The sequence below is a fragment of the Balaenoptera borealis genome (assembly GCF_965194805.1).
Source record: "Balaenoptera borealis genome assembly, chromosome: 17".
Lineage (NCBI taxonomy): Eukaryota > Metazoa > Chordata > Mammalia > Artiodactyla > Balaenopteridae > Balaenoptera > Balaenoptera borealis.
Genome location: NC_138876.1, coordinates 25,359,540 through 25,374,061, shown reverse-complemented (window position 1 = coordinate 25,374,061; position 14,522 = coordinate 25,359,540). Strand labels below are relative to the sequence as shown.

Sequence of the window (14,522 nt, the reverse complement as noted above, 5' to 3'; positions counted from 1 at the left end):
GACATAGGTGGATTTGAGTCACAGCTGCAGGCATCTGCTAGGGTGTGACCTTGAACAAATTAACTCACTTTCTGAACCTCAGTGTATTGTTTGGTAAATGGGGATGATACAACATATCTCATATGGCTTCTGTGAGGATTAAATAGATCATACAAACTATTTACGGTTCTTGGCACCAAGCAAGACCTCATTCATGAAAAAACTATTTTCACATTTGAAATCTGAACACTTATAAAGCTGTATAGGCATAAGTTACAGAAGATCTCCAACCCAGAGACTAATTTTCATTGATTGATGCTATTCACAATATATTAACTCTCCAGGTAATTTTATTTCAATGAATAGGTTTTTAGTCTCAGATCAGTAGTACACATTTCTATGCATCTTAAAAGAATATTATGGAGGCAGATTTATTAAAACTCTGGTATGATACATATTGTTTCCATAACTTTAATATGCCCTACAAATGCAATAAATATAAAAATGTATTGCTAATTTTACAGACAAATGTGCATTAAAAATTCCATAAATGCATATAAAGCAGTCTGTTTCTATTAATCAGATGTACTTGGCATTCACAAACAATAGCCTGAAGCACCTTTTCACATGACTGCATTCAGACATTTAATCACAAATAACCATTTAAGTGTAAAACCTTACTAATTTAAGGTAAATGAAAGGAGAGCTGTTGGTTGCCAAACTACCATTATAAATAACTGAAATTGAACAGCAATCATAAGCAGTTTGCTGACAAATTGTTCCTAACTTCAAAAAAAGGAGAAATAAACAGTAGAAAATAGAAGATATAAATATGAACAATGTTTCATTTATAAGCGTTTCAGAATTACAAGCCATTTATGTTTATTAATTACATAATCATTCTCTTATTTTTCATTCCTTTTTTCTTTGTCTCAAAAGATACACTAAAGGTACAAATTGAAAGATATTGACTCTGCTGATGTACACCTCTCTCACATGAACTTTATTTATAACACAGAACAATTCATTTACTTTAGTCGATTATGCCAAACAACTGTCTTCCATGAACAAAAGGTCTGTCAAGTTAATTATATATTTGTATTGACCAGTTGTTAACCTAAAGTGGTATATTTTCAGGCCAGTCGTTAAAAAAGCCCTTCATGCTTTCTCTAAAGGGTTCCAATTTTACATTTATTCATATAATGATAATAGTTCACTGGGCACCAACTATTTACTACTCAATACTAAGAACTGTGCACACATGATCATGTTAAATCCTAATAATCTATTTATGATATGAGCATTATTATTCCTATGTGAATTAGAAAACTCAGACTCAGGTGATGAGGTAAGGTGTCCAAAGTCAGCAATTAGTAAGAAGACAGGATTTGAATTAAGGCACATTTGAAGATACTGGTTTGCACTCTTCCCATAGATGATGTTGGAAATCTCAATAAGTTTCAATTAATAGGACTTTTTAAGCCTATACAATTAGAAGATCCCTTAGATATTTTTCTCAAAGAGATAATGTGTGTTGGTAATGAGTGAAAAAATAGCAACTAAAATTTTTGAGTTTTCATTTAGTTTCTCCAGCCATTAAACCAAAATCCGTTTTACAGAACAGCATATATTTAACCACTTAGCAGTGCCATAAAAAGAAAAAAGGCCATGAACACTAGTAATTATAATGAATGATATTTCATTGTTGTAGGAAATCTTTAATTTAATAGTAGATCTAAAATATTTTGTCAAAGCTTCCTGTGAATATATAATTAAGATCTTTAACAGAAGAAAAATAAAATTAGTAAAAATGTAGGGTTGCTTTTCTTTTAGTGGCAAATATTCATTTCCTTCCTTATCTCCAAAAATTGTACATTTTAAAATATAATTTTACAGTAAATTCAAATTACAAGCTGTATAATGTAATTATTTCATTTGCTGAATTATTTTAACACCATCTTTACTTTATGGAAAATTGGTTTGACAGTTGGAGAGAAGGGCTCAACAATTAATTAATTAAAAGTTAATTGTATTTCTTTTTTTCTTTGTTTAACCTTAACTCCAGATGAATAAGAAAACTAGAAATAGGAATATTTAAGATCATTAAAATTTTAAAATTAAAGTTTGAGCAGTAAACAGAACTATTTAAATATCACTCCTATTTTTTATTGAAGAAATAAAAAAATAACTCACTTGAAAATTGAATTGCAAATCCAGATTTGCTGATATAAAAGTCCGTGTCAAACTGGATGGTTACTATGTTGAGGGTGCTATGGATTCCTTCAGGAATAAGAGAACCACTAATTTCCTTTAAAAGCATATCATTTTCTGGTGGACCATCCCAAACTCGGAGTATATCATGCGATGCTTCCGTATCAAAAGCAAGAAACTGTAGGCTGTGAGAGAACCATATATCTCTGATTATCTTAAACATGGATTCAGTTTTAAATAAAGAATATAACAAATATTCATCATGTTTATACTAGATATTCCTTTTATTCTATCAGATAAAAATGAATTATGTAAACTGCATATATAAACTTAATGAATTTTTCTTGAGCAGTATAATTTTTTTTTAGAATATGGTTAAATGTACTATTACATCACCTCTGCAAATTATAAAAACTTTAGGTATACAGACTATCCCTGACTTACGATGATTCAGTTTAGGATTTTTTGGCTCTAAGATGGTACAAAAGAGATATGCATTCAGTAAAATCTGTACTTTGAATTTTGATCTTTTCCCAGTTGTGATATGCTGTATGATACTCTCTCACGATGCTGGGCAGTGGAAGGGAGCTACAGCTCCGTCAGTCACAAGATCACAAAGACAAACCGCCAATACATTTACAACCATAATATACCCATAAAACCATTCCGTTTTTCACTTTCACTATAGTATTCAATAAAGTTACATGAGATACTCAACACTTTATTATAAAATAGACTTTGTGTTAGATGATTCACTGTAGACTAATGTAAGTGTTCTGAGCATGTTTAAGGTAGGCTAGGCTAAGCTATGGTGTTCAGTAGGTTAGTTATATTTTATGCATTTTCAACTTATGATATTTTCAACTTACGTTGAGTTTATCAGGATGTAACCCGAGGAAGATCTGTACATTCTTTTCAGTGTTCATGACTTTTAACTGTGGCAATGGCAGGTGACACTTAGAGGATCTCATATGTGCCAGGCACTGTGCAAAATGCATTACATCGATTTTCTTCCTTTAATTGTTACAATGACCCAATGAAGCAGGAACAATTCTTATCTCAATTTTACAAATGTAGCAAATGGGGTTGAGATAGATTAACTAAGATTGCCCAAAGGGTGGCAGAGTCATGAATTGAACTCAAGTTATCTAATTCCATAGTATGTGTTATTTCCACTGTTTCAAGTTTTTTGTTTGTTTTATCAGACTCAAATGAGGTTTATTCCGCAAATGCAAAAATGGTTCACATTCAAAAACCAACGATTACATTTCACCACAGTGACAGATATAAGGAGGAAAACAATCACATGAAGATCTCAATATACACAGAAAAAGTATTTAAAAAATTCAGTATCCATTCATAATCATCACACCCAGTAATCTAGGAGTAAAAGGGAACTTCCTTAATGTGAAAGTGTCTACCCCAAAAAAAATGCACAAAAAAGGAAAAAACAAAGTTTCATGTTAAATCTATTTTGCTTTGTGTCTAATCTAGACAAAATTAGTGTCTGATTTTTTTGTGCCTAATGCCAAAAATTAGAAATCCAATTGTATCAACATGCTCAACTCTCTCTCTCTCCATATATATATATATATATATATATATACACACACACACACACACACACACACACACACACACACACACACACACACACACACATATACCACATTCATGTGTGATATGTGATCTGGGTTGCAATTTAATATCAAATATTTTTCTTTAATTTTTAAAAATCCCAGAATTCTGTTGAAGTTAATATTTTCACATTTACCATTTCTAATATTTAAAACAAAACAATACGTGACCTATCTTAAAGAAAAGTAGGCTGAGGTTCGATTCAATTTGTAGCTGCAAATTGCCTTGCAAAAGTAATGTACCAGTTCACACTGCATCCAACAATACATGGAGTACACCTTGCAGCATGTTATTTGAAGGACAATATTTGTTTTTCATAAAACTGCCTTCATCACCCATAAGCCTGTTTGAAAATCCATTTATATAAAGCAGCAATTCTTAATGTCACTGTTTTGTGAGTGATAACACAATAGCTAGCTCATATGTCAAGGGGAATTTGTTCATTTACTAATTCATCCCTAGTCATAACAATAATAGTTAAACTAGAACTGAGAGCAGGTGCGCCTTGGAAACCTGACTGGTGTTAATTTAGGAGGCTACGGTTCCGCCATCATCTAAGAGGAAATTATGTGAAGAACTGTGAGCCACCTAACTAAACTCAGCAGGAACAGAACGCTAACATGGTTAGAGCGTGGGAAGAAAGCAAATGCTTCAGAGATATGCCTAAATCTAGGGAAGACAGGGAATAGGTACTGAGTCCTCTTCCATTCTTATTTCTTCTAAATGTTCATGAGGCTGAACTTATGACAGTGATCTGCACAACTCTGTATACCTATCAAAATGATGGACTCAGCGTCTTAAGTCATGCATAACTGAAAGTATAGCATCGCCAACAAGTAGGAAAAATTCGCACCTTCTGTGCCCTCTTATAACTGAAACGCTTCTCTCTAAGGGGCTGTATGAACTACTGCTGTGGACCACAAATCAATAAATCATGCTTGTGAATACTTTTTTTTTTCATATTTTAAACATATAAAAACCATGTTTTTCTTTGCCAAGGTTAAAAAACATTGAAAAATCTTGATATTAATTGATATTGTATATAGGGGCTGATCAGGGAAATTCAGATTCCCTGGTCATTTTGAAATAATAAAATCCATTTACCTGACAATGTTTCCTGGATCTACCTCAATCATCCACATGCAACGCAGATTATTGTCATATGGAAAGGGATAACCAGGAGATAAGATTCTTCCTGATGATTCTCCTTTAAAACGACCTCCGCATTCAGCTAGTAAAAAATTAATTCAATTTTAAGTCACAATTTAATGCCAATCTTTCTAAACAATCTACGAATTTCTCAAGAGTATATATTTTTTCACCTGAAGGAAAATAGAGATTGGTTTCTCCTCTTATTGAAAGTATATATTTGTATATGCTTTCTCAGATTAAGGTATTAATTGAAGCAAGAACATACTGTACAATAAAAAAAGAATCTCAAGTCAGATCATATAAAAATAATATAATAAACCTAATTAGGGAATTGAAAAAGTACACACTCAAAACTCTGAGTTTAGGCTTCCAAACATTTTAAGATGTGTTGTTAAATAATGATAATGTAAAAAGGAAAAACAGATGGCAAGTTGCTCACTGCTAGTTGATTGTAGGCTGAATAATTCATCATCTTACTACCTCACCTCTGAGAAAACATAAGCTTTACTGCAGTCCCTCAGGCCTTCTAAATTTCATTGTCCTTTTATTCCCCTTTAAATCACTCTAAACTCTTTCGCTTCTAACCTCCCGAAAGTCAAAATGGCATTTTTATTAAATTTTTCTTCAGTTAAATCTAGTTCAGTTTTGATTTAAACTGAAATCAAACCGGTCTCTAATTTTTATAAAATTTATCAAATTAAAAATGTAAGCATCATCATACACTATAATAAAAATTTTATCTTCTGGGGAATTCCCTCTCCATTTTAATAATATTTAATATATTGGGATATCTGGAATGATTTTACTTTGATAAGCCAATAATCTAGAAAGAATTCTCTTTCTAGAGAAGAGAGAAGAGAGAAACTAAATAGTTTGCTTAATTAGTATATTGTTCTACATCTCTAAATCCTGGAAACCACAGTGTAGTAATACATTATACATTTGAAAATTTCCAGATTATCATAGTACCAAAAACTAAGCCAAATCCATATTATTTTACTTCTTGCTTAAATATTTGAATATACTACTATATTTATTTTGCTTGTTCTCTGCAGTGTTACTGTCTTACTCAAATTCAATGACTGAAGTAAGCATCTTGGATTTTGTTTTGTTTTGTTTCGATTATTAGAGCAAAGAAGGTCAAAGACAGAAAGTTTCAGCATTTGGAAAAGACCTAATAACAATCGAATATCATGGTTCAAATCTGTAGGCTCTATTCATGTAGGTAAAATTGTTTCAAAGATTTTAGGTGTTACGTTTTAGCACACTATGATGGTTAGTCTCATGTGTCAACTTGGCTAGGCTACAGTACCCAGTTATTTTATCAAACACTAGTTTAGGTATTGCTATTTATAGACCTGGTTAACATCTACAATCAGTTGACTTTAAGATTACCCTTGATAATGTGGGTAGCCTTCATCCAATAAATTGGAAGGCCTTAAGAGGAAAAGTGGAGTTTTCTAGACAAGAAGATATTCTCCCTCAAGCCTGCAGCATTAAGTCCTGCCCGAGTTTCTGGACTTTTGACCTTCTCTCTGGATTTTGGGCTTGTCAGCTCCCACAACTGCATGAGGCAGTTCCTCAAAATAAATACATTTCTTGATTACAGATAGACAGACAGATCTGTATCTAGATCTACTGATCCTTCTTCTCTGGAGAACCCTAACTGATACACATACCTATAGAGGGCTAAGCAAGTTTATTTTGTATTGCAACATTAGCTTAATTTAATTTATAATAATAAACTTAAGTTATTTTTAAAGTAAATGAAAAGATATCTGTATTTAAGAAGTTACCATCACTTACTGAGGTTTTTCTCATTTTTTAAATAAAAACTTTGTTGGACAACCTAGAACTCTATAACTATAATAATTCCTTTTTCATCATTTTAATGATTTATCACTATTATTGGCATATATTTCTTATGAGAACAAATTTGACACTTCATTCCTCCAGATTAATTTTTAAGCAGCTTCAAGGCAGACTGGAATTTTGGGTACTGTGTTTATCTTGAATTTAAACATACCTCTTTCTTTTTCCATATTTCTTTGCTACAAATATTATTGGTATTTTTATTTCAAATGAACCAGTGTGATATACCATAACACTGGGGTTCATATTCTGACAGAAGTCTTACATTTGTAGATAAAAATGAAGGTGTACAGGTTAAAGTTCTTTGGCTATGGTGTCTCAAAAATTAATTTTTGTTTGCTCAATGTATAAGCTACAGAAACATAATTACCTAGAAATAATCCATATAATTGAGAAAAAGTTTCTTATTTGGCAAAGGCAAAAATATAATCATAATAGATATTTAAGGTTAATGGGCATAGAAAATTATGATTTTAGGCCAGGTGGTAAAGCTATTAATTATTGCCAGTAAAGAACACCATCTAAAATAGAATTTCATCTCCTGTTATCATGGAAGTCATAGCATGACACACCATGTGTCCAACTGTTTCAGCTGTTATTCCTGATCAACCATCATTAGAAAAAAAAAAAGATTACCCTTCACATGAAATCTTGAGCAGTGTCAAGTCACTAAATTTTGACTTGGCAGATTCATAAACATAAAGTGCATTGATTCATTGCAAACAAAATTAAAATCTTCTTTCTGATCCCAGGCCAAATGTCCTATTTGCATAAAATTTTTCCAAAAAATGAAAAATATCTTCACCTTGGTTCAACATATAAGGAAAATATATGTTTTTCAATGTATTTGTTTATGATTTAAATTTTAAAGACAACAGGGCAAGTCAGTATTTACAAGTTTATACTTTTGTGCTATTGCAACCCTTAATGATTTTCTGAATATATTTCATATTCACATCAAAGAATATAACTTCAGAGAGAACTAATCAGTGCTACATTGTTCTCATAACCAATGACAGTGGGTTGACTGTTGGTCATATTCCAGAATCTCAAACTTTGTCAATTTAGGTTGTTACTGTAGTATTATCCTCATAATCTATCCAAAATTCAGATGCCATCTGAAAGGAAAGCACTATAATTGCATTCTGGTTAGATAAAAGTATGTTTGCTTTCTGTGTGAATCACTGTTTTAATAAACCAATAGAAGACTCATGTCATCAAAAACACTGCAATTAGTTGCAAGACCTCTAATAACTAGCATTTCATTTTTTTTCTATTTGAATTCCTTCAAGTTTTGTGGAGATTCCTATGTTGACCATATCAAATAACAAACATTAAAATTTATCTCAAAAGGTTTAGGTCTCCAAACTCATCAAATTGTATACATTAAACATGTGCATTTTTTTAAGATATCAATTACAACTTAATAAAGCTGTTAAAAAAAAAAAAGTTTAAGTCAATTTTATCCATATGGGCCTGACACAGAATGGATATGTGCTTCCACAAATGCCATTAAGAAATAAGAATTGCTGAAGAATCATGTTTGTTCCCTACTGAGGAGTTAGTGTTTTGTTTAAATGTTTTGATATTGTTTAAATATCTTTATTGTCCTAGTATTCCAGCATGGCACCTATTTGATATTGGAGCAAAAAAAGAAAAAAAAAAGCAGATGTCTTTATCAACACTTTTCTATCCACCCTGCTTCTCACATAATACCCAGTTATTTGTTAATCAATCTAAAGATGGTAGCAATAAAATTGTACTCCGGCTGTACAAACAAGAGAGAAAATGATCAATCTATAGCTTCATGTAGGCAATATATCTGATATCACTGACTCTCACATTGTCTTTTGTTACCGAAATTCATTTAATTATGTCATGATACATACACATAAGAAAAACATATGCATTTTTAGTTTTTGAAAAAGTGTATAAATAAAGACTTTGAAATTATTGAGAATAGTTTACTGTTTTTTAATCCACCTTGACACCAGCATAAGCAATAATTTTGTATATAAAAACAAATCTGAAAAAAACCCAAAAAAAACACAAAAAACAAAACTGGTCAATGTGATTCAATAAATGTGTATGATTAAGAGTTTCAGCATATTTTTGTAGTGAGTTAAACTTTATATCAAGATAAGATAAACATAATGGCTTCAAACCATTTTTTACCCAAAAAAGAGAATGTACTCACTGGTAAGATTATGAAAAGAACCCTCTCACTCTCCACAAATCTGAGTTATGAATTCATTAACTTTTTGATTAAAGTATGAGTTGTGTGTAGACAGACTGAATAACTTGAAAAGGTACAGTATATTTTAATAACACTTCCATAGAACTATTTCATGAAAACCTAAAGCAGTATCCTACCAATACAGGATGGCAGAGGATAGTCCCATGCCCTTCTCTCCCCTGTCATGCACTTGAGAAGGCTACTTCCATGGAGAGTATAGCCTGGATTGCATCCATAAATGATAGTGCTACCAGCAAAATGGCCTTGGTCACTGATCTTGTATCCAAATTGTGGAATGCCAGGATCCTCACAATGTGAAAGTTCAAAACCTATGAGAAAATACAAGTTTATTAAAGACAAAATTTAACAGGAAGATTTAAAACTGTACAAATCATCCCTTTTTATTTTTTTTATATGATTACATACTTTTTCCTGGTTTTATTACTCTTACCGTATTTAATTTTGTTAGTTTACAGCCACCATAGAGAGCTTTTTTCTCAAAAATTAGAATTTGTTGTATTATTCAAATTTAGCAATGCTACCTCATGGTCTATATGACTATATCATAACTTATAGTAGTAAGATTCTTGCCTGCTTCAAGTGATTTGCAGCTAATAGATTCTGACCAATGTAACTATTATGATCAAATAATGAAAAATTAAAATCCATACAAAATATGTGAAATCATAACTGTCCAAGTAACAAATATCTCCACTGCAAATATAACTTTAGACTGCTTTACTTTTATAGTCTTAGAAGAAAGTGAAATAGCCTTATATTTAAAATATACTTTATCAAGAGTCAATATAACACAGTAATCAGTTTGAAGAACTCTGAATTTTTATTTTCTGCCTTCTCCAGAATGTACGACTCTCAAAATTTCTCACAAGGGAAAAAAAAAAAAAGAGTAGGGTGTAGAGAACATATTTTCAATTTCTAAAGGGTTGGGGCTTTCCACATGACTTTTGCTGGAAACTTGTGATCTTGGGCTAAGTGTAACACTTGAGAAGTTAAGTTACAACTGTTTGAGTAGTGAGAGAACTGCAGAGATGAACCTAACTCTGAAGGGGGTTTGTGTTTACATTTCAAGGAAGAATGAGACCCAGAACCTTACAGACATCTCTAGATTATAAAAACTGGAGACACAGGAGGCTAATCTGACTATTGAAACCCTAAATTTACATTCCAAAGGTTAGAATAAAAACCGAGAATTCTTTCTATCCCATCTCCAAAGAGCAGAAGTATTTTTCTTCCTCCTTTCAGGAGAGGAGTTAAAGACAACTATCTTAAGCACAGCACGTGCATTTTTCTTTATTCCTTGTCCCTGGTCACTCATGTAGATCTTTCCATCTGATTTTCATCGTGTTACTACAGGGGTAAGGACTGGGTCAAAGGGATGCTGACACAGTTATTATTATTACTATTATTATTATTAATTATATCACTTAAATGATAATAATCTCTGTAGATCCAGAACACTTTGTGTGCATATTCAGAATAAAATTAATAAAGATGAATATTAAAAAACTGTCATAGCACAATTCACTATTAAGATACTGAAAGAACTAGAAAAGGTTACTTCAGAATGTAAATCAAACATGACACTAGTTATCAAAATCTAAGCTCCCTAGCTAAGGAATTCTTCTGCCCTTAATGTTTTACAAATTACATAAATGTATGATAAATGTAAGATATAATGAATGCACCAACAATAATTAGGTGCTAAATTATAACAATTATAGCTTCTGGGACTAGAGGACTATGATAAATATTCCAGATAGCTTCATGAATTCGGGAAGTCTGTGATTTCAAGACAAATAATATTTGACAAAAGGACAACTTTTATGTACATCTTAAATCATATGATAATCAAAAAGAGATTTGTATCTCTTTTGTAGGCACAGATCTTTGACCAAATTAATCTAAATTTGAACTAGAAAGCAAAAAAGGATGTATTAGCTCACTGATGACAAATCACTAATTTATAGTACTGACTTCCTAGAGTGTCATAATAAACATAAAATTACCAGAAATGTACAGCTAGAAGTACTGAATTTATACTATAATTTCTGTATGTTAAGGGCTACATTAGCTCTTGGAGAACATAAGGAGCTCTTCCTAGTCTCTTCTAGGGGTTCTTCATCTTTCCCTCCTCTGTTAACCAACAGAATTATTTCACACACCTTAATTAATATACAATCATTTGCTTCTTTTCTTTATTTTCCTATAGACTGGACTTATTTCACTTTTTTTCTTTTTCCCACAATGCCTACCCAGCACAAAATCTGGCACATAACAGATGTTCCATAATGTTCATAAATGAGTGTGATTCTTAGAGGCAATTATCTCTAGGAGACAACTGAAAAATAAGCTAAGATAATGTTGTTGAGAAACTGAAATTTATGAGACAGTTAAAAAACCTTCAGGAATTTCCTATATGGATCAATCTGTGACAGCCTCATTTGGGTGAAAATATGTTAAAATAAGGCAAATGCAAACAGCTTCAGAAACAGAGCCATACAAGAGGTTAGAAGTTGTTAACTCAAATTATGACATATATGAGATATAAAGGGTACATGGTCAAGCAAGTCAGTCTTTCAAAAACAGAAGTAGAAACAACAGAAGTAGTAACAAAATTTTTAGGACATACTACTTTGTATGGATCTGCACACTTAACACTACATTTAAAATGTCCCTGATTGAAAATAACAAGTTTGAATTCCTTTTACCAGACATAATATTCAGTTTATTATTCAAGATTCAGCCACTTTTGAGTTTTACCACATATCATTTATCAAAATAAAAATGGAAATCAAGCTCTCTTTTCAAGGTTTATTACCAAATTCATCCTCCCTTAATTTGAATGCTTTGTAAATGTGGTTGGCAATTGCTGGTGATGAGGTATAATGGAGATATTCTTTGTAAATTAAGATAATTTATAATACTTTGCATTGTAGATGAAAATGCACATGGACAACAGTATATAAGCTACAAAGCACAACATAATTTAGTCCAATTTGGTGGAATTATTGTTGCTTATTCATAAATATTCAGAACTGTCTTATCTTTATGGAAACATTCAGCTGCCAGTCTTTTCATTGAAAAGCTCAAATACTTGAAACTGACAAATAAAGATGTGTATGAAAAAATATATACTATAAATATTCACCATTCCTTGTGAAATTTGATACTCTGATGAAATGAAAATTTCTAGAGCACAAATGAACTGAATATCCTCAATTACCTAAATCCTTTTGACTTGCTGAATAACTTAAACTGAGATCTAATTCCTTTCCTGCCACCATATAGCAGATTTCTTTAAGGATTTCTAACATTTTAAAGTTACTATTTGAAATCTACAAGAGAGTAGAAAGGATAAAACAACAACGTCACCATCTGGTACTATTGGATAGTTGCTTCGGATTAATAGTAATATTAATTCAGATTAGTTTTCAGATTAATATTTACATTAATTGGTTCATATTCACATTAATATTGTTATTAAGAAATAAATACTGCAAAACAAGTTAAAACACCTTTTATGTCTGTCTCCAATCCCTTTCTGGTCTTTCCCTACTGAGAGCTAGCAAATATTCTCAATTAGTGTATTATTTTCACACATAATTTATATGTTTAACACATATCTATATGTCTATGAACAATATACAGTATGATTTTCAAGCATCTGTACATTTCATAAATTATACAATTAAAATAAAAGTCTTCTAAGCCTTTATTTTTTGCCCAGCATTGCGTTTTTACTTTTATATTTATGCACACACATACACACACATTTTATTCATTTTAACTACTAATGATATTCCATTGGAGGTATACTCCAAAATTGATTTACTTATTCTCCAGCTCATGGGCATTCACATTGTTATATTACTTATATTATTCATTGTTATAAAAATGCTATACTTCTATGTCCCCATTTGCACATATGCAAGTGTTTCTATGGTGTATGCACCATGTAGGGATTCATAGATCATTTTCTCCTCAAGATTAAGTCAAAATCTGCTAATCTCCTATTTAACTTCTGCCTTGGCCAATGAAAGATAAATAGTTCAATCCCTGCGTCAACATAATTTCTGTTCAATTTGTTTATGAATAATTGTGCATTCACATAGGGTGATGTTATATCTGGTTAGCAAAATAGTAGCAATAGTGCAATACGGCAGATGGCTTAGAAATATAAATGATATCTGAAAATCACTTTTTGAATGTAAGTAAGCATTTTTGATGTAACTAAAATAAGGTCCTTATATGCTTTATTTCTTTGAAATCCACCTAAAATGTAAGTATATATTTAATACTGTTAAAGTGAAATTTTAGAGTATTGAATGGTGAATGAAGATATGTTAATTTTATGTACTAAAAGTAAGAACTTTCAAATTGCTAAATAAAAAGGGAATTAGATTGTTAATAAGGAAACTGAGAAAGTAATAAGATAAATACGTTAGAGAAACATATCCTTTTTTAAACCAAAAACCTTAATAAAAGTTTAAATAATAAAGCAATATTCTACCACAATCTTAAGCTCTATAGAATTCTTTGGTGGATTTAATACATAATATTTAGCAGAATAATCTTTAAGAATGATATTTAATATTTGGTTATTAAATTCCACTTAATCCATGAGTCTTGCAAGAAAAAGTCTTATTTTAGAATTCTTTATATTTAAATAAGGATGTATATAAGGCAGAATGTCATTTTAAAATTCAAAAGCAGAAAATAATCCACGACCATACATAACACTGTGATAATCCTCTTTGGTTCAGACATAAGGAAAATAAAGAGAAGAAAGCACTGAAGAAAAATTATGCATTCCTTTTTTCTCACTAATCAAACTAATCAAAAAACTGACACACTTGTTTCTCACTAATCAAACTAATAATCAGACATATCAAACTTTGAAATGACCAACTTTATAAGAATGCTTTAAGAAGACAATCTTTACAGTTTTGAGTCTTGAAAAGCTATATACATTTAATTTAACTTTTTAATTCTATTTGTTGAGTAACTTCTAATGTAATCTATTTATATAAATTATAATATATCAAATTATATATGTAAATTAGCCATTTATATAAATATATCAATAGTAGCAGTGTAATCAAATTTTGGAAAAATCATTCAAAACAGTTACTTTTCCAGCAAGTATTTAAAAAGAAAAAAAAGAAGTTAAGAGTTTAAACAAACAAACAGAAAAGCTTGTGCAAATAATTGCTTTGCATTTCCAACTGGAGGAATAGGAGATAGGGTAAATAATTATTTTTTCTTTTTAATTGCCGTTGTTCTAAATCCCATGTATAAAGGTCTGACTAGAAAATATGTTACTCAAAGCCTTTCCCACAGTTTAATCTTTGGGCATGAAAAAGTAAGTGATATTATTAAATATGCTAGTTTGTGTCTTGTACATCTTAAATTT

General features: G+C 30.9%; 1 protein-coding gene across 2 annotated transcripts in view; it reads right to left on the bottom strand.

The window, feature by feature from the left end:
- The window catches only part of CSMD3 (CUB and Sushi multiple domains 3), a 1,186,187-nt gene that overhangs the window by 311,493 nt on the left and 860,172 nt on the right, over positions 1-14,522 (bottom strand). For both annotated transcript variants that reach the window (XM_082364543.1, XM_082364544.1), the window contains 3 exons: positions 9,226-9,417; positions 4,933-5,059; positions 2,173-2,375 (listed from right to left, as the gene is read on the bottom strand). In XM_082364543.1, the coding sequence (XP_082220669.1) occupies positions 2,173-2,375; positions 4,933-5,059; positions 9,226-9,417 (522 nt within the window). The remainder of the gene's footprint in view (positions 1-2,172; positions 2,376-4,932; positions 5,060-9,225; positions 9,418-14,522) is intronic.